The 20,967-nt window shown below is 42.3% G+C and overlaps 1 protein-coding gene across 1 annotated transcript in view; it reads left to right on the forward strand.

Moving 5' to 3' along the window:
* Positions 1-19,545, forward strand: part of mast2 (microtubule associated serine/threonine kinase 2) — a 175,671-nt gene extending 156,126 nt beyond the window's left edge. The window contains exons 15-34 of the mRNA XM_063890468.1: positions 2,277-2,409; positions 2,496-2,563; positions 2,775-2,878; positions 3,170-3,378; positions 3,460-3,598; positions 3,875-4,007; positions 4,358-4,523; positions 6,072-6,173; positions 6,391-6,513; positions 6,614-6,723; positions 7,471-7,625; positions 7,904-8,046; positions 8,477-8,650; positions 9,191-9,442; positions 9,954-10,180; positions 10,479-10,601; positions 10,981-11,117; positions 11,207-11,400; positions 12,078-12,610; positions 13,137-19,545. Coding sequence (XP_063746538.1) covers positions 2,277-2,409; positions 2,496-2,563; positions 2,775-2,878; positions 3,170-3,378; positions 3,460-3,598; positions 3,875-4,007; positions 4,358-4,523; positions 6,072-6,173; positions 6,391-6,513; positions 6,614-6,723; positions 7,471-7,625; positions 7,904-8,046; positions 8,477-8,650; positions 9,191-9,442; positions 9,954-10,180; positions 10,479-10,601; positions 10,981-11,117; positions 11,207-11,400; positions 12,078-12,610; positions 13,137-14,711 — 4,800 coding nt within the window. The 3' untranslated portion in view covers positions 14,712-19,545. The remainder of the gene's footprint in view (positions 1-2,276; positions 2,410-2,495; positions 2,564-2,774; positions 2,879-3,169; positions 3,379-3,459; positions 3,599-3,874; positions 4,008-4,357; positions 4,524-6,071; positions 6,174-6,390; positions 6,514-6,613; positions 6,724-7,470; positions 7,626-7,903; positions 8,047-8,476; positions 8,651-9,190; positions 9,443-9,953; positions 10,181-10,478; positions 10,602-10,980; positions 11,118-11,206; positions 11,401-12,077; positions 12,611-13,136) is intronic.
* Positions 19,546-20,967: the final 1,422 nt, after the last annotated feature.

Raw genomic sequence — 20,967 nt, forward strand, 5'->3', positions numbered from 1 at the left:
TTTTACTGTCCAACATTCATCTGACAGCTGCAGCTTATAACACAAGAATAATTTAATCAACTTGTCCAGAGTAAACTACCGACTGAATAAGTAGTAAAAGTCAGCTCTATATTGGCAAACTTACACAATGATACACCAGCACCAAAAATCCAATTAGATGGATAGAAGATAGTCCACATTTATATTTTAGAATAATACACTGTTTTATAATTGCACACAAGAGTAGTTGTCATACTTGCATTCATTTTTACTGCTTTTACAGGTAATATAATCTAAAAATAAATAATAAAAATATAATAAAATAACAAGACAAAATGTAAAATACAAATGAAATCTACCACAATTAAATGAAATAAAAAACTATAAAATTACACAACAAGAACACCATAAAATGTGGCACCTGGAGGACGTTCTAGGGAAGCTTGAAACCAGCCCTAACTTATCAGGCACCAGAATATTGTCACATGATGATTTTGTTACTCTTATTTTATGAGAATGAAGCACAACATACAAAGATAAATGCAAAAGGAACAAAAGCAAGATTAAACCATCAATACAGCAACAAGAAGCGCAACATCTTCAGCACACATAGGCCTCAGTGTAAATTAGACATACATGTTCATTTTAATCTTGTGTCATATTGATTAAGTGTACAAATCGTCTTCTCTTGTTTTCTTACTTGCTTTAATCAGCCCGGTCCTGGTTGGTTATCCTCACCAGCTACACAGAGTAGTTCCACATGTAAATCACACTGCTGCACTGTGGTATAAATTACTCCATTTGAAAGATTGCTATGAAGTAAATACTAACTGGAAATAGCTTTTTCATATTGTAAAGCTCCACGCCATGCTTGGTTAATAAACAATTTAGAGCTTCCTGCTCCCGGCTGTGAAATGATTCAACCACAGCAGTTCATTTATGGACTTCCGCTGAGCATTTTAAATCAGCTTAATGTACACACACACACACGCACACACACACACACACACACACACACACACACACACACACACACACACACACACACACACACACACACACACACACACATTTTTATATATGAATACCAGAGGCTCTTTCTCCTACCACCATGCAGAGCTCCATCTGTTTGTGTTGGGATGGTACGCATATGGGGCCTAACAGGTGAATCCAACCTTGTGTGGGTCCTGAAACTAGAGGAGGAAGAGTAGAGCTAAAGAACAGGGTAATTGGAGGAGCAGTAGAGGGTAAGGAGGAGAGAAAAGGGGAGGAAAGAGAAGAGAAGAGGGGAGGTGGGGGAGGCCCCGCTGCTGACATCGGTACTTTTGACTAATCACATGCTGCTGAAGCTGTGACACCATACAGGGTGGGTTTTTACAAATGAAAGCACACCGATAGAGGAGGGGGAGGGGCTGTGTGTTTACATGCATACTGTATATTATATATGTGTGTGTGAGGGGGTAACAGTGGTGCTGTATATGTCTTTGTCAAAAAACACAGGAGTTAAATCAGGGTGTGCAAGAACAAAAGTCCGTCCTCCTCTCATTCCTTTGTCCTTATGCTGTCACAGGTCCTTGAATGATCTTGCCTGAAATTAGGATATTGTTTTGAGGTTCAGCTCAGAATATATAATGGCATGGAATAAATATAGAGCTGACAAGAATATTTCAATAACACATTTTTATTGTCTTGGATTTCCATCGTAATAAATAGGGTCTATATTTTTAAGTTGAAACATTTAGATCTATTTGCAATCAAACAGTGACTGGACGTTAGCACAATTCATGAACAAAGAGACAGTTCTTTACAACTTTGATTACGCTCTATGACACCTTTCACATCTTGAAGCCTTTCGGAGACAAATATTTCAAGATACTTTTTAATATAAATGTCTTAGTTCTTAAGACTTATAATATCCACAATCACCTGCACACTGATAAGGAGGAAGATGAAGGCCACTTGTGAATTCTTTTTTTAAGATCTGACCCAAATGGAATTATTGATTATTATTATTATTATTATTATTATTATTATTATTATTATTATTATTATTATATATGTTTTTTATTTAAATTAGATTAAAGTCAGATTTTTTACTTAAAATTTTAAAGAAAGTTAGCTTGAGACTGAATTGCCCACATGATGCAGCTGTCCAGCATCTCATCCCATTTTTACAGCTAAATAAAAAGCCTTAAATCCAGCAAGGTTTCTAAATGTGGTACTAATACGTGAATACATTATTTCATTATTTAATATCTTTGCCTTCAATTTTTCCCACCTTATTTCCTTGCCTGCAGGAGTTTGATCCTGAGGAGTTCTACCACTTGTTGGAAGCAGCAGAGGGCCATGCTAAAGAGGGCCAGGGCATCAAGTCGGACATCCCCCGATACATCATCAGCCAGCTGGGCCTCACCAGGGACCCCTTGGAGGGTAACACCATCTCAAACTCAAAATGTTATTTATTTCTTTATTATTATTCTGGCTCAGTTTGGTAACTGATCCTTGTCTCTCTGTAGAAATGGCCCAGCTGAGCAGCTATGACAGCGGGAACCCAGAAACCCCAGAGACTGATGAATCAGTGGATGTGAGTACATTATCATTATCACGTGTAATAGGCGTGAAGTCTGTCAGCATTACGTTTTTGTTGAATATTTTCTCAAAAGATGTTCTTACATGATTAAATTATTTAGGGAAAATGGAAATATCCTAGGATGAGCCTCAGTTAAAGCACTAACAAACAAGAATGCCCCGTTTCCCATCCCTTTATTAATTATAACATATCTGATGTGTTTCAGGGTCAAAGCACCACAGTCCCGGCAGCTCCTCCGCAGGCTAAGACCAAACCCCCTCGAGAGGAAGACTTTGAAAACATCAAGCTCATCAGTAACGGAGCCTACGGGTGAGACGGCGTGATGTTTACATCTTCAATATTCTAATATTAATATTTAACTGCTGCAGTACAAACATTTCCCTCAGCATGACTTGGTTTATCGCAATAGCAAACAGACTGCATTAAGCAAAACGAAAAGTGTTTTATTTCTGTTCAGGGTCCTTTCCATAATGTTGTCAGACTTTAAATAACAATCTAAGCCTGTCTGTGACATAAACAAGAGTGGGTCTACTATCCACTAAAAACCCACTGTACAATAAACTGATTCTGGTTCTGAACCTCTGTCTCTTCCCTGTGCAGCACTGTGTTTCTGGTGCGTCACAAGGAGACCCGGCAGCGTTTCGCCATGAAGAAGATCAACAAGCAGAACCTGATCCTGAGGAACCAGATCCAACAGGCCTTCGTAGAGCGAGACATCCTGACGTTTGCTGAGAACCCCTTTGTGGTCTCCATGTTCTGCTCCTTCGAGACCAGGAGACACCTCTGCATGGTGATGGAGTACGTGGAGGGTAAGCTCAGTACGGTTATAGCTTCATTTTATTGCTATTTCCAGCGGTTGTACAGTGTTTAATGCGGCGCGTCCTGTGTAGGTGGAGACTGCGCCACGCTGCTGAAGAGTATCGGAGCCCTGCCGGTGGACATGGCTCGGATGTACTTTGCAGAGACCGTCCTCGCATTAGAGTATCTTCATAATTATGGCATCGTACACAGAGACCTCAAACCTGACAAGTAAGACACAAACACACACACCAACTTATTGCCACTGAATAACAACATTTTAGGTTAACCAAATAATGAAATAAAGCATGTGTTTCTCATTAGTCCTTTTTTTATGTATATGTTTAAGAGATGGTTATATTTGTTAAATAATATGAATGCCACACCTACTGTAAGAAAATAATGCTGAGTTTTATTATAGTGTTATGATTTGAGAGGATTTAGCGGCTTGTTTTTTTAAAATGTTCTAAGACTTTAGAAATAATCTTTCCATGTTCTCTCCTGCAGTCTTCTCATCACCTCCATGGGACACATTAAGCTGACAGACTTCGGTCTCTCAAAGATCGGTTTGATGAGTTTGACGACAAACCTCTATGAAGGACACATAGAGAAAGACACCAGAGAGTTCCTCGATAAACAGGTACGTCCTCGTCTTCATTTTATATGGTATTTGTGGCCCAAAATAATGAATTTGCAACAGCTTTTTTTATAACATGTTACTGTTTTTTGTGACGATTGTATAAAAAATGCAAACTTGCAGCTGAAAATGTTTATAGACATTCCTTTTAGCCTGCGAGCTTACTCTACGCAGTTAGCTTGCCAACAAGTTATATGCACCTCTTAATTTCTTCAGTCAGTAATATTTCTTACAGTTCCAGATATTTCCCCTGAAAAATTGCAAGATCATGTCAATGTAATTCATTTCCTTTGCCATAATATTCACAACCTCTTTTCCTAAACTGATTTTACCGTGTGCTGATGCCCCTTCAGGTGTGTGGCACTCCAGAGTACATCGCCCCGGAGGTGATTCTGCGTCAGGGCTACGGCAAGCCGGTGGATTGGTGGGCCATGGGAGTCATCCTGTATGAGTTCCTGGTGGGCTGCGCTCCGTTCTTTGGAGACACACCGGAGGAGCTGTTTGGTCAGGTCATCAGTGGTGAGTAGCTGTGCCACCACTTGTCTTTATGGCCATCAGTTTACTCAGCAGCGTTGTTTTAGAGAGGCACCAGCAGACGGCCACTTCACAGCAGGAGAAATCTCAGAGAGAACTTAATGGAATTCACATCCAGATTGGATTGGTACAAATATACACTTCATGCTTTATCACTTTAGAATGTATTTATAACGTTACCCGCTGTGTGTATACATATATATATGTATATATATATATATATATATATGTATTCTCCTTCTTGTGTGTTCTATATGTATTGTACATTTGCTGCTGTATGGCGTACATTTCCCTGCTACAGGAGGATAAAGGAGGCTGATTTGCATCAGAAATGGACAGTTTGAAATGTTTCTGTACAGCAGAGATGGGTTAACCTACAGGGAATAAAATCAATTGTGATTCCTCCTCTGTGTTTTCTTTACTCCTTTTGAATTCCCTTTGATGAACGGGCAGGTCACTGGTCATGAACCTGTATTGATCCCTGCATGCCTTTTTTATGAGCATCTCAGTCCGTCTCTCAAAACAGCTGCAGCGTGGTGATAAAGAACTCAGGGCCTCCTTGAATATGTTTTATCTGTCTGCTGGATGTGTGTTAGTGAGGTGCCTTGTGTAGGACAGAACACCAGGGGGCCATCACTACGTTTGTGGCATGAAGGGACAATAAACAGAAACTGCTAACATTAGCTGTAGCAAGAATCACAGAGAAACAACATATTGTTTGGGAAAAGATAAGCATGTTTGTTTTCTGAAAAGAGCATAGCAGCTACAGTGGTGGAAGAAATACTTAAAAGACCCAACTTTCCTGTAGTGTGGGTTTTTGTGCATGTAAATGGTCTGCAAAGGCTAAAATCCCAAAGTTCTCTCCAGAGAAATGTGTCTGTCCAAGCAGAGCGGAAAAAAGTTGGGATCTAAAGTTTTCATTTGTCTCCTCAGTAATAAAGACACCAAAGATCCATGTGTGTACGCTGTGTGTACGCTGTGTTCACGCTGTGTTCACGCTGTGTGTACGCTGTGTTCACGCTGTGTGTACGCTGTGTTCACGCTGTGTGTACGCTGTGTGTACGCTGTGTTCATGCTGTGTGTACGCTGTGTTCACGCTGTGTTCACGCTGTGGTTACCCTGTGTTTACGCTGTGTTTACGCTGTGTTCACGCTGTGTTCACGCTGTGTGTACGCTGTGTTCACGCTGTGGTTACTACGCTGTGTTTACGCTGTGTGTATGCTGTGTGTACGCTGTGTTCACGCTGTGTGTACGCTGTGTTCACGCTGTGTGTACGCTGTGTTCACGCTGTGGTTACCCTGTGTTTACGCTGTCTGTACGCTGTGTGTACGCTGTGTGTACGCTGTGTTCACGCTGTGTTTACGCTGTGTGTACGCTGTGTGTACGCTGTGTTCACGCTGTGTGTACGCTGTGTTTACGCTGTGTGTACGCTGTGTTCACGCTGTGTGTACGCTGTGTTCACGCTGTGGTTACCCTGTGTTTACGCTGTGTGTACGCTGTGTTCACGCTGTGTTCACACTGTGTTTATGTTAGATGAGATCATCTGGCCGGAGGAAGACGAAGCTCTGCCTATTGAGGCTCAGGACCTCATCTGCAAACTGCTGAGACAAAACCCTTTGGATAGACTGGGCACAGGTAAAACACACGCTGACCAGGATTTCTAAAACAGTTTTTCTTTCTCTGAAGTGTTCACTTTCTTGTGTTTGCTAGTCTGTCTCCAATGAGTGTTTGGCCCAAAGCTGGTCAAATCTGACACTGAAGCAGCTAATGTATGTTCTCACCTGTTTCTTCTCTTTCTCTGTTCCTTAACCCCCCCCCCCTCTGTTTTCCACCCTCTCCTTCATCTCCACAGCAAGTGCCTTTGAGGTGAAGCAGCACCAGTTCTTCACAGAGCTGGACTGGAACAGCCTGCTGAGGCAAAAGGCAGAGTTCATCCCCCAGCTGGAGTCTGAGGACGACACCAGCTACTTTGACAGTACGTCTCAAACTGATTCTTCTTAATCCCCCCCTCTCTGGATAGACACATGCTCACACAGTTTTCACCACACACTAACCTGCTTGTTTGTGTCTCTCAGCTCGTTCTGACAGGTACCACCATATCGATTCAGAGGAAGAGGACGACACCAATGATGAGGAACACGTGGAGATTCGACAGTTCTCATCCTGCTCGCCTCGTTTCAGCAAGGTACAGATACATACATTTAAACTATCCACTGAAGGACCGCTTCAATTGCAAAATAAAACACATACATTAACTGTTGTCCTTAAGTGTGACCCACTGAGAAACATGACTCAGAAACAGATATTATTTAATCCAATAAACTCGTATGTCATCTGGAAAGCCTATAAAACACTGTAAAGAGATTTTAAGACAGTTTAGGCCATTTTAGTTTTAACTAACATTTGTTTTGTAGATTCAAAGGCAAAATTTATAGTTTTTTAATAACACATATTTATTTATTTTATTCAATATTGTTAGCCTTATATATTTTATGGTGAAAAATGATAATAGCCATAAAAAGAGTAAGTTAATAATTAAAGAAATTAAACCAAGAATAATAATGATTATTTTAATAAATAATGAAAGGAAATGTTTAAAAATCTAACAAAACCTTTAAAAAATGAATTAAAGTTAGAGCACAACAAATCAACATTTTGATCAGATTCAAATCCAGATGCATATTTTCAGAATCAGCTTCGAGTGCTTTCTTGTTTTTTTAACATTTTTATGTTAAAAAACTAGATTGGATACAGACTTAATATTGTATCAACATAAAGTTTATCTAAATATAACAATATGACATCTTACTCTGTCCTGAATATTTGGTCCCAAACATGAATTCACAGGTTCAATAAGTCTGGCTTTAAAAGCCTATGGTGGGGTTTGACAGAAACATGACATTTCTTAACACACACGCCATGTTGTGTGCAGGTGTACAGCAGCATGGAGCGTCTATCCCTGCACGAGGAGAAGAGGACTCCACCGCCCACCAAACGCAGCCTCAGTGAGGAGGGAGGAGATCGCATCGACAGCCTCAGCGGACTCAAGTCCAGAGATCGATCCTGGCTTGTGGGATCTCCAGAGATGTGAGTCCTCCATTAAACACACCTAATAGAAATAATAATAGTAATACTTTTCAGACTACTCCTGCATGTGTCTATTGATAAAAAAAACTAAAAAACTGGGATGTGAGGACTGTTGACTGGAACTCTATCTGAGGTGTTATTTTACCTCATACTGATACCTGCCAGTGAATTAGAAATAAGTATGTTTTACAGTCATGGTAAAAGGGTTCTCAGTTGCTTTGCAGTATCTTAGATGTGTGTTCTCAGTTCTTACATCCTCTCCTAATTTCCCTCCCCAGCCTGCGGAAGCGCCTATCTGTCTCTGAGTCGTCCCACACAGAAAGTGACTCCAGCCCACCGCTGACAGTCCGGAGACGTTGCTGCTCCGCCATCATCGAAATGCCTCGCTTCGCCATCTCCTCAGAGGAAGAGGGAGGTCAAGGTACAGTCTGATACTCAATAATTGTCAGGAAGAAACTTAAGGAGAAGAAACTCTCCTTAATTTCTAAGATAAAAGAGGAGACATTACAATTTTTTTAAAAAGGTCAGATACCTACATTGTTCCAAGCCTAAAATCTATGAATTTTATTCTTTCTAAATGTATGTTTTTTTTGCTTTGTTTTTATTTACAACTTTTTTCTCAGACAATATCCTATTTTTTTTGGATAGCTCTAATCATGGAATTCTATGTTTTTCTCAGAATATAACCCCCTTTCCTAGCTGTATATTTTACTTTATTTATTATCCCACAATTACCCTAATACAACATCATAAGAGAAACCCAGATTCATCGATTTTTTGAATTGTAAAATAAATATAATGATCTGTAAAACTCAAATTCTGGCTGTGTATGGTTGGTTTCTCCGGTGCAGTTGCAAGCCGCAAGAGTCCCAGCCTGTTGGGTCTGAGTTCTTTGAGGGGCCCCCGGAGCGAGGAGCTGCCCCTTGCCATCCCAGAGCTCCCTGTGGAGCGAGAGCTGAAGCTGGACGAGTCTCCCACCACGCCGAGCTCCGCTTCCAGTCAGCTCAGCAAGGCCACGCTCACACGTCAGTACAAACACAACAGCACGACACGACAAATCTATACACGTTGTTTTCAATTTAAAAATCACTGTTTAGGACTAGTGAGGGAATATTGTTCGGGTTCCATTAAAAGTGAAACCTTATTAATTGGAATGAGGAATAATCATTGCTCATAACTGCAGCTTTATGGGGATAAAAACTATTTCTTGAGTGTGTCACTGGGTTTTTGTAAAGGTGTTATAATTCAAATTGAAAAACTCTATTTTTATATATCATTAAGTGTTCTGAATTACATATTTGTAGGTTCATTTGATTGCACTTTTACACTACCATTTATATTCTGAATGTGAAATAAACACACAGTATAATCAGCCTCTCTGCCTGTCCTCCTTGACAAACCAACCTAAAACCAGTTTTTAATTTCTTCTTTCTTATTTTTTAATATCTGCAGACACCCTGAATATGTTAGATGATTTATTGTCTGAACTTTACTTAAATCCAATGTTATTGTGTTTGACCAACAGCCCTTAATTTGATCTCTCTCATCATCCTCTCTTTCAGCAGCGGGGAGTTCAGGCGACACGTGTGATCGTGGTCACAGAGGTACCATCAGTAACGGCGGAGCGGCTAAAGCTGCTGCAGACAGCGACTCTCCATCCACTCCCAGAGCCATCAGCGACCTGGCGGCACGCAGGGCTCGTCACCGGCTGCTGTCTGGGGACGCGGACAAACACACGCCGACGTCCAGCTCCAGACCGCTCAACAAGGTCATCAAGTCAGCTTCAGCCACCACGCTGTCACTGATGATCCCTGCAGGTCAGTGTGTCAGGAGCGGGGGATACTACTGCTGAATGCTGAGGGCCAGCATATTAGTCAATGTGTTTTCAACCTAAAGGAATGATTGTTTTCAACGTGGTGAATGAGGTAGATGTTGGTTGCCAAACTCCAAGTTAAGACAAACAGACAGGAGAACAGCGAACAGTATTTTAGTCAACTGAAAGTCTTTTAAAAAATCGATATCATTCAAATTTATATGATATTTAGAATATTTTAAACACTATCAGACATTAGACAGTCATTTTTGACGTTGAACTAATCCTATTTTCTATGCTTTCTTTGAAGCTACCTGGCTGCTTGGACCCTACTTCAAAAATATGAAGTACCTCTTTAAAATTTAGATTGCTCTCCACAAAAAACATAGCGAATAAAACATCCTTTAAAGACAATGAAACATGATGTTTTGATAATGGAAAAAGGAAGATCTAGGATTGTACATAAAGGACTCCATATTTCCACTGTAACAAATGTCCATTGTGTCTGTTCTTAGACCACCACGGAGCGTCTCCATTGGCCAGCCCAATGTCGCCCCACTCGCTCTCATCCAACCCCTCGTCGCGTGATTCCTCCCCAAGCCGGGACCTGTCCCCGGCCGTGACCAACGCCAAGCCCGCCATCATTATCCACAGAGCGGGCAAGAAGTACGGCTTCACCCTGAGGGCCATCCGGGTCTACATGGGGGACTCCGACATCTACACTGTGCACCACATGGTCTGGGTGAGTCCAACAAGGACACACAAAAAAAATGGATTCAACCAAAAATATTTCATTAAAATGAGCATTTATGTTTAACTTACCTTTAAATGTAAAAGGGAAAGTGTAATATAAGTATTTATCATACTAATATTAGATAAGAGTATTGTTGTTAAGGTGACCCAGATTTGCTTTGGTCAGCATGCGTGAGGATGTGGGGATTCTTGTTGTTGACAGAAGATGGCAGTAAACATCAGGCTAAGCCCATAAGTCTTTCCCTCCTTTCTTCCCATTCCTCCTCTGACCATCTCTCTCTGTTCAGCATGTGGAGGAGGGGGGTCCGGCCCACGATGCGGGGCTGAGGGAGGGAGATCTCATCACCCAGGTCAACGGAGAGGCGGTTCACGGTCTGGTTCACACAGAGGTGGTGGAGCTCATACTGAAGGTACACACACATTTAATTCAATTCAACTGTGCGTATGATGGGAAAACAATAGACTAATATCTAAGTTTTGTTTTTTATTTATGTTCTTTTTGTTAGTCTTTTCCTCATTCTATTACAATGTATTTGTTGTATTTTTTTGAAAACTTGTAAATGATTCCCTAAAAAACAGCAATATTGTTTATAATGTATGATATACATGGATGGCATACCTTATAGCTGTTGTAAAAAGTTTAAACTAGTGCCAAAAGCATTGAAACTTTGGCACAAATTAGTTGAGTTAAAGTTAAACATATTAACATACAACCTTTTTTTACTTAATTCCAATGTAAACCAACATCTAAGTAAGACACTAAAATCTGTGATGCTCTCTGTCCCTCAGAGCGGTCCTAAAGTGTCTATTGCCGCCACCCCGTTTGAGAACACATCCATAAAGGTCGGCCCTGCTCGAAAGACGGGTCAAAAGTCCAAGATGGCGAGACGCAACAAGAAGACCAAGACTAAGGAGGGACAGGACAGGTGGGACACACTGCTGTGTTGTGTCAGACATCCCTCTGTGTGTATTTGAAGCTGGGTCGCTGAGTAAGCTGTTGTGTTTGTTCTGTTAGTAGCAGTAAGAAGAGGACGTCTCTGTTCAGGAAGATCACCAAGCAGGCGTCTTTGCTCCACACCAGCCGCAGTCTGTCCTCTCTGAACCGCTCTCTGTCCTCGGGGGAGAGCGGCCCCGGCTCGCCCACACACAACCTGTCCCCACGGAGCCCCACACAGGGCTACAGGTCGACTCCAGACTCCGCCCACTCAGGTTAGAAACACTGTATGGCCATTTTAACATGTCAACATGTTGTCCATGGCTTTCAGGGACATATGATCTCGTAGGTCACTATGATATTTGATGATTTGAAGATATTTAGCATTTTTCCCTCAAGGGTTTTTTAATTTATTTTTGTTTACAAAAAAAGAAACATATTCTACATAAATATACTTAAGATAAAGAGTATGGCTACTTTTAATGATTATTCTAATTATTGATCCAACTGTTTATTGCTTTCCTAATAATTACTAACTGTTGTGGTCCATAAAGTTTGAAACAGATTGTGAAAAAACCATAAATTCAGTTTATATATGATATACAGTAAGATATAGAAAATTACATTTAATCACGCTTTTTTTTACATATTTAATGTGTACAATCAAAACAATGGGAATAACTTGTCTAATATACATAGTTAGTTTTACATTTTATAAATAAATGCTGCATGTAAAAGGACGGCTAGGTTGATTTGTAGTTATTATACTGTAAAAGCCCATAAATGCCAAAAAAAAGGTCTGTAAAAGCATGTATAATATATAAAAAAGCTATGTTTAATTTATGTAAAACAATCTCTTATAATTGTAAAAACAATCCATTTAATATTTACATTCATATTTTTGTAAAAAGATGCTGCCATCAGCATAATAATGCTCTTCATCTCCCCTCAGTTGGTGGGAACTCCTCCCAGAGCAGCTCCCCCAGCTCCAGCGTCCCAAACTCCCCGGCGAGCTCCGGCCACATCAGGCCCAGCTCGCTGCATGGCCTCGCTCCCAAGCTCCAGCGGCAGTACCGCTCCCCCCGGCGCAAGTCCGCCGGCAACATCCCCCTCTCCCCTCTGGCCCGCACGCCTTCACCCACCCCTCAGAGCAGCTCGCCCCAGCGCTCCCCCTCCCCTCTGCCCAGCCACGCTCTGGCACAGTCTGCGGTGGGTCAGTCGTTCCCTGTGAAGCTCCACTCCTCCCCTCCCCTGGTGAGGCAGATATCCAGGCCTAAGAGCGCCGAGCCTCCACGCTCTCCGCTCCTCAAGAGGGTGCAGTCAGCTGAGAAGCTCGCCTCCTCCCTCGCTAACTCCCCCTCATCTCCCTCTGGCGTGACTGCGGTGGGAGCGTCTGTAGGGAGCCGGAAACACAGTCTGGACATCTCACACTCCGACTTTAAGAAAGAGATCCTGCAGAGAGAACCCAGCCTGACGAGCCTACAGGTAGGACCATATATTGATGCCATAATACTGTCTATACGTTTGAACCTTTCATTGATGATGGGATGGCTTTTCAGAGATTCTGATACTCTCCTGTAAAGGTAGTATCTTTCAAATAAGGCATTATGAAAAGATAAAACAGTTAAAATATTATTTACGTGACATTAATGCAGTGGTTTTCCAATAAATAAACAAAATGTCTTGTAGATCTTCTAAGTTGATTCAATCTGGTATATTTGGAAACAATTCACTAAACTAAAGAGTGCAAGAGAAAGAAATCATTCTCAGGCAACAATGAAAAGTAAAGGCACACAACTTTGTCCAAACAAGCAGTTCTGTAGGGCTGTTTGGGGCAATTTACATTTAAACCTGAAAGAACCTTTTCTGTTTTCTGTTCGCAACAGAGAAATCCCTTACTATACAAAATACGAGTGTCATCTCATCAGCATGCAGCTGCTGACTGAACTGTACACATTGAAGGATTTCTACATTTTGTCAATTTTTTGTCTCCTCCCTCACCCACCCTCAGGAGTCAGCCAGCGAGGGTCTGCTGTCCTCTGCTGGACGCGGCGTGGAGAAGGGCAGCCTGCAGAAACACTCCTCCTCATCCAGGAAATTAGGGCGCCAGGAAGGGGACAGCTCCCTCAGCTCGGTGTCCGGCTCGCTGGGCCTGGCTCCCGGAAAGAGCAAGCTGAAGGACAAACTGTCCGCCATCCGGCAGGACAGAGCCGAGAGGAGAGAATCACTACAGAAGCAAGACGCCATCCACGAGGTCGACTCATCAGAGGACGAGACAGACGAAGGGTCGGAGGACAGCCAGGACGGACGCAGGGGAACCACCTTTACCCCTCCTCCCCTGCTGAGGCCCACCACTGTCAGGACCGGGCCTGGAGGCACCCTGCCATCCCTCTGCCTCTCACCCTGCACCCCTCATGCCACATTCTCCCACTCAGGGCCCTCACAGGTAGGCAGGCCCACCCCCTTGCACACACTACCCTCCGTTTCAGAGACGAGGCCCGGACAGTTCACTTCCCCTCTGGGAGTAAAAGACACAAGGTCTGTCTCATCTGCAGAAGACAGCGCGAGACAAGAGAGGAAGGTTTTGGAGCCAAGCACAAAACCCATTCAGGGCCCCCTTCCCTTCTCCACCCCAGGCAGTGCATTCATCTCAGTCAACAAGGACACTTTCCTCAAGCCCTCTCCTCCTCCAGACTTAAAGAGTCCCAGGGGGAAGGCTCCACTATCAGATCCCAAATCAGAGGAGAAAACCCTGGCCAGCACGAGGGCCACAGTCCCCTTTACCACAACTGTTACAAATACTACCACCTACCGAAGCACCACAAACCCCCCAGACTCCAGGCCCACCACCATCAGTACAACAGACTGTTTCACCGCCGACAGCCAAGAGTCACCCCGCCCCTCCTGCTCCTCTCCTGGTATCCCCAAAGAAAAGAAGGAGGCTGACAACCGGAGACTTTGTGCTGTGGCTGCTGCAAGTCTGAGTGTGTCGCCCTCGTCCACTTCCGGCTCCGGCTCCAGCTCCAGCGCCAACTCCCCAGTCCCGCCCCCTGAGAGTACCGTGGACAAAGTTGTGTCCCAGCTGGCCACAGTAGCTAAGAGTGTTCTAGGTCCCGTCAAACTGAGCAGCACTGCTGACAAGAGCCAGAAAGACCAGAAACCATCCAGAGGAGGAACCCCAGAAGTCCCACCATCTGGTCCCCTCTCATTTCCCTCCAAAGGGCTACCAACCCCTCAGTCTCCCCACCTTTCGGGGTCTCAATCCAGACAAAAGACTGAGCAAGCTGCCCTCTTAACCACCTTGCAGACCAAACCTTTAACCCAGAAAGACTTCGGAGCCCTGCCGTCTTCATCATGCAAGGAAGTCCCAGAAAGACCCGCATCATGGTCTGAGGGTAGGGACACCGCTGCTGTGTGTCCGTCTGCACAACGCCTGGGAGCAGCAGCCGCTTTGCCCTTCCCAATCACAGCATCCTCTGCAGCACCTGAGCCACAGCAGAAGAGGTCCGAACCCCAGACGGCGACTGCCACCAATGCCATGTCCACCTCCTCGCAACAAGACAAAGCAATCTGCAAGAAGACGTAGCGACAGGACCAACAAGCGCAGGTCCCACAGCTCAGTGCTGGTTGGAGGTTTTGGAACTCACACAAACTGCATGTTTTGGAAGAAAAACATATAAGTAACTTCACACCAATCTGAGAGGTTGTCTTTCTAAGTAAAACAAAGGCGTAGAGAGGGTTGGGGAGCGATCAGAAGCAGATGCGGCAGTCCTAGTTCCATTCCAGTGCTCTCGGTGTTCATGTGAGTTATTTTGGTGTCCTGTTCTCTTTGGTTTCTGCTTTCAGACTGAACGCCAATAGGAGTTGGCAGCGTTTTTTTTTTCGTGTTCTACAAACATGTACGGGGCTAGAAATAAAAAGCTCAGTGGTCCATGCACATACAATTTAAAACGTTGACACATCACACACCCCTTCCTCGCTCTCGATCTCCTTGTGCTGCCTCATTACTCTTCACCTTGATGTTTGGCAGAGTCTTCACGCATGTTCTACATACAGATCAGGACGTACCTTACTGAACACACACTTGTTCCCCTCTTCCCTTCCCTCCTTGCCTGACAATGTCTACCCAGGTACGACTTGAAAAAGATTGTATCTCAGCAATAAAGTGCAGCGTATGTTTAGCAATCTGTGTAAATGCATTACATTGTTTTTAATAGGACTTAATTTGCACCGTCAATGAACACTCAGCATCCAGATAGCAAGGCCAAATCAAATTCCGGCACTGCAGGCCTGTGGCAGGGAGATATATTCCCTTAGCACGGACTCTAGGCGTGGTTCAACAATAGGATTGGATTCTTGGGAATGTCAGGGCTAGATATACTAGTGTCTGTGCTAAATTACCAAGTGTGCACTAAGGCACATGATTTAGATTGAAAATAAAGCATATTCCTAAACTGCACCACTTTCCTCACTCATCACCCAGCTTTATGTTTAATGTCCGGATTGATCTAAATTTTCCTAGATTTTTGAATTATTTTTCAAGGTCTAGACACTTATCCCTTAGAGCTAGCACAGATTACATTCCCTCCAAATTGAAAGCCACCACTGCCTAGAAATTATAAACACTTTTCCTTTAGTTAAACATGTGACTGCTATCTAAAATTCTATAGCATTGTGACTTAAATATTAGATATGGTTTTATGTTGGAAAATACCCAGACATTCTGAGCTCTGACACTGAAGAAACGCTCTTTATGGTTTACTCCTAGCTAGCTAGAGTAGCTCTTTTATATTAGCAAACAGCATCGCTAGCCAAGGTTTTCATGTGCTGCTAATGCCTGATAAAAAAGCATGCTAGCTCTAGCTAAGAGTTTTTCACCTGCTGAAAGTTAAGCGCTTTGATAAACTCTTAGAAAACCCTTATATTTGACAAGCTCATTTTTGGAATAAATATCCTTTTAAAACCAAAGCCTAGCATATTAGCATTAGCACACTTACACATTTGCTCTCGCTTTAGCTCTTTTATATATACCACGTTAGCAGGCTAATCACATGTGTTTTAACTCAGATTTAGATGCTTTTTACAAGTGTTTTAGTTCCAAACACACACATAGAAATCAAGCCAAGGATTTGAACACTGATTGGTTTCATCGACACTCAGCTAAAGAATCCACACTGAGCTAGCTTAGATTGACTGGTTATTTTAGAAATCATTTTTCTGTTGGACCACCGCCTTTTTATTTCTCGCCCCATCAGCCTCTGAAGGCTGCGGTAGTTTTATTTGGTATCTGGACCAACTTGCTGTGTTTGTTGCCTATAATCCTGTAAGGTCTTCAGACTTTACTTTGTATATGTGTGTGAGAGGGAGAGAGCGTTTGTTAATTTGTGCATGGTAATCTGTGTGTGTATGTTTATATATACAGATACACATGTGTATAAGAATATTTAAAGTTCTGTTTGCATCTGTTTTATACCCTGTGTGTGTTTGCGTGCGTGTGTTTTAGGGTCACACCCTGCTACCTGTGTATGTGGCCTCTAGGTGTCGGGCGTCAGGCTTTGCACACAGACACAGAATCACTAAAAGGAAAGCCGGTGGAGATTTTTGTCCGCTCACTGTTGTGTGTTGGGTTGGAGCTCAGTAATCGCTAGAATTAAAATGCAGTAAGCCTGTTAAAAACAATATCTCATGTTCGTTATTTCTCGGATATATTATCTTTCATTTACTCCGTTGTGATCCTGATCCTGGTTCCTACTGTACATTTGAAGGCGAGATGTTTTGTTTCTTTTGGTTTATTTGACAGTTTTCAAGGATTCCCGTTTCATTGAATGCACACCGAGCCCAACCCCTGTTGTGAGTTCACTGTGTTGTACATTTGAACGTTTTCTGAAAAGCAGGATGTTCCTGTGCGTTAAAGATGAACTGAACCTCCCTCAGTGTTTTGTGCCACTGTCGGGAGAGAAAGCCGAGCTCACCGATTTCAGTTTAACTCAAGCTTTCAGGCTCGGTTGAACGGACACTGTTAGAGTGATATCAACACTGACTGTGGCAATCTCTGTAATATGTTTACATGTTTTTGTATCTTTATGTGTTTTTTGTTTTTTTTTGTCAATGGAACTTTTTGCCTGTAGCAATCAATCTCCTCTGACAGGCTAGGATAATTACCAATGTTTAGGCAACTCCTGCCCTGTGAATATGTGGAGTGAATATTCAGCTGTGCGATGAAGAGGTCACCTGTGATGGAGAGCGTGTAGACAGGAGGAGGATTCATCTCACACATGTCAAAGTCATCTCCACTCTTATTCATGTAGCACCTCTTGTCTCATGACGGCGCAGGATGGAGCTAACAGGTGCGTCTGTAGAAGTGATCAGCGTTTAGGCTCAAGGGAGAGGAAGCAAATTGTTTGACTTGGTTACAGCTCAAGATGTATCTGCTGTACGCTCTGGCCAATCAGACTAGAAGTTGAGACTCATCATTTAAAAAAACTGCTTCTGTCTGTTTGGGGCATCAGTTCTGTTGATTAATCGGATGTTATTCGCACACAACACATGCTTCTTGCCTCTTAGCGCAGTTCCACCAGGGAAATGAGAAGACTGATTTAGAGACAAAAGAGGAGGAAGTGAGATACATTTCAAAAATGAGTATGAATCAGGCTGCAGGTCATATTTGAGAGCGAGCGCGGACAGATTATTGAGCACTGACTGAAGTTTTAGAGCATTTAAAGACACAAACGCAAGTCTTTCTGTAGATTTGTAGATTTTTCTGTAGAATAACAAGTCTGGCTGTAATCAACTGGCCGTTTTTGAGTATGTACCTGGTTCGAGCTTGTTAAAAATCCCCGATCTGGGGCTAAAGAGTATTGTATTGCTTCCTGTTTGATTATATTTAATCAAACAGGAAGCAAAATGAAGCAAAAGTTTTGAAAGCAATTTAAGTGTTATTGCCCAAGATTGTCACCTTAGTGGGTCTACAAGGTAATTCGGAATATGATACTCTAAGACTGATGGCACCCACATTCAGGGTTTTATACTTGAATCTGGAACTAAAACTAGAGCTGCAATGTTATCAGCAGGATTTGATATACGGGGCTGTTACAAGTAAAGTCTATACAGAAATGCCAAAGATATGATTAAGGTCCTTTAGAAACTGTGTCTTTACTACATAGTTTAGTTCAGTGACCCTTACCAAAAAGAAACAAATATTCATCAACACATTTCAATCAGATGCAAAATCGGGGCCTCGGTAAAACCACAGTAAATCAGCTTCATGATTTGTCCCTGTGTGCTCTCGAATCCTGACCAATTAAAACAGCTGGATTGATTCATCCTGAAATTCGATTCTTCCTCAATAATTTTGTCCCTAAAACTCCTTCAGTAGGAGTTTTTGTCGGTGCTTTAATCTCCACAGGCTGTCAGAAGTTGTGTTTTGCATTCTGATGAAGCACCTCTTCAGCTGCAGTTGAGATTCTCTTGATATAATTGGAACCTGTGTGTGTTTGTGTGTAATCACACACACTCCAGTCCATCTGGTGCAGCCCGTCGTCCTATTAGTGCTACACAGACAGCTGCCTCACACACACACAGATCAATACTTGTGCCATCTAATGTAGCGGTGCCAGTTTTCCATCTCCTCTAACAGTATAAACACACACACATACATATACTTACCCCCCACACACACACCTTCTCCCAAGTGTAAAGATGATGGTCCGGCCATCTGCCGGTCCGGTCAGTTCAGCAGTTACACTGGTAGCAGTTTGTTCGACCTCCAGCCAGTGTGTACCCATCATGCCCCTCCGCTTCCTATGCGGCTGAGGCCCACAAACCAGACACTGAGCTTCAGAAGTTCATTTAACAGCCTGGGAGTCAAATTGAAACTGTAATCAGGGATTGAGAGCATGCGCCTGGAGGTGTGTACCAATTTTACTTTGAGAAATAACCAACATTTACACATATCTCTTGCGGTATTGACACCAATTAACCTCTATACATATTTGTGAATCCTGTCAAAAGGCACATAGAGGATCCCAACATGAGGCTTTGGGTATGACAAGGTACGAGGTGAAGCCACACACACACACACACATATACATATTTTCAGAACCACGAGAGATGCAGTGATGTTTTAATGTGCAGTCTGTCGAGCTCGTATCTGAGTCTGTGAAAAACGTTGACAGACCTGACTCTTGCGTATGAGGGCAGTATTTCCAAGCCGTGTGTTTTCATGTTTTGTCTTTAAAGAGAAATGAAGAGGAGAAGGAGGATTCATATGTGCCCCGTTAAAGCTTGAGATGGACGTTAAGAGAGAGAAAAAAACATTAAAAAAACCAGTAAAACCAGTGCAATATCTTTTTATTTTTTATTGTGGTAAAAGCATGTTGTCAATCTTACCTTACAACAATAATAAAGGTTTTTTTTATGGACGTCTTGATTGTGATTTATGATGTTTACACTCACTTGTCATCACCTTTCATGTGGCACATCCTGCTTTTAACGTCACATATTTCACTAAACTCACATTAAGGATATAATAAATACATAAAAGGCTACATGTTTTAAAAAGATGCCTCAGGCTGTTACACTGCAAAAACATTTCTGTATGATCATTTTGAGTCTTGTTTCATAGTTTGGGCCAGGACTCTTACTGGTAAAAGTAAAATTGACTCTCCATTTTCAATGCATCAGCTTAGATCCAGGAGCACAGACGCACAGAAGTCCAAAAAAAGACATTTTAACATTTTCAAAAAATCTAGAGTTATTCAGTGTTTTTTGAAACTCTTCCACCTCTGTCTGTATATTCTCTGGACTCCCCCGGAGCGCCACCTCGGCTAATCACACACCCCACCTGATCCTCATCAACCACATTATGCATAAACTGCCAGGTCTGGAATCAGAGGTACGCTCTCTCTTTGTTTTCTGTCGAAACAGCAACACGATCTGAGGTTTAAATTGAACACATTGATGCGTCAGACATGCCACAGAAACTAAAGCAATGAGGCCAAATGTAAGGCATAGAAATGAACACAAACAGCGTGGTCAGGATTCATTCACCACTGTTGTATTTATAAGAAACAATGAAGCAGAAAAGTGGCCATTTTATTTGTCTTATGCATGCTACAGGCGCAACAGGTTGAACAAATATGTTTGCTATGATCAGACTGTCAAGATTTCCCTGTTCAATAATGTGAACAGCCAAATAAAAAAAGAATCATATCTATGAGTATTTAATCTGTATTGATCAGTCAGACTTTTAGTGTAGCGTTTATTCCTTATACACATTTCCAGAGCCGAACAGAAGTATTCTATCTGAATCTGCTCGGATCTAGTTGAACCTTATTTAAACTCCTCTAATACTCACAGCAGATGAAATACAAAGTAATAAAATGATATTTCTTAGTGCACCTGAATGCACTAAGTATAGTCCTGCAACCTGAAATGATGTAATTTAGAATTGTTAAAACACATGACAACTCTCTCCAGAACAAACTACACCACCAAAAAAAGACTGAACAACAGAAATACCTCTAGTGTTTTCTCGGGATTCTACAACAGGTTTAGAAACAAACTTAATTCATCTCCATTATGGAGGCAGATGTCTCAAGAAGTGGACAAACAAAAGCTCAATTCACAAATAAGAATTAGAGGTTAGAGGTATGCATTTATATATGAATTGGCTGGAATAGGGCTTTAAAAAAAAATCATTTAGGCTGCAGTTTCAGATTGAAATGGCTTGAGGTTTGTTCTCTTTTTTTTCTTACAGTGAATTACACCTTTTGTTCTCGGGGGGGAACGGTAGTTCCTCCCTGCCTGCTCTCTTCAGTTCTTCCATCTAATAAATGTGATGT

The sequence above is a fragment of the Eleginops maclovinus genome, chromosome 9, assembly GCF_036324505.1.
Source record: "Eleginops maclovinus isolate JMC-PN-2008 ecotype Puerto Natales chromosome 9, JC_Emac_rtc_rv5, whole genome shotgun sequence".
Classification (NCBI taxonomy): Eukaryota; Metazoa; Chordata; class Actinopteri; order Perciformes; family Eleginopidae; genus Eleginops; species Eleginops maclovinus.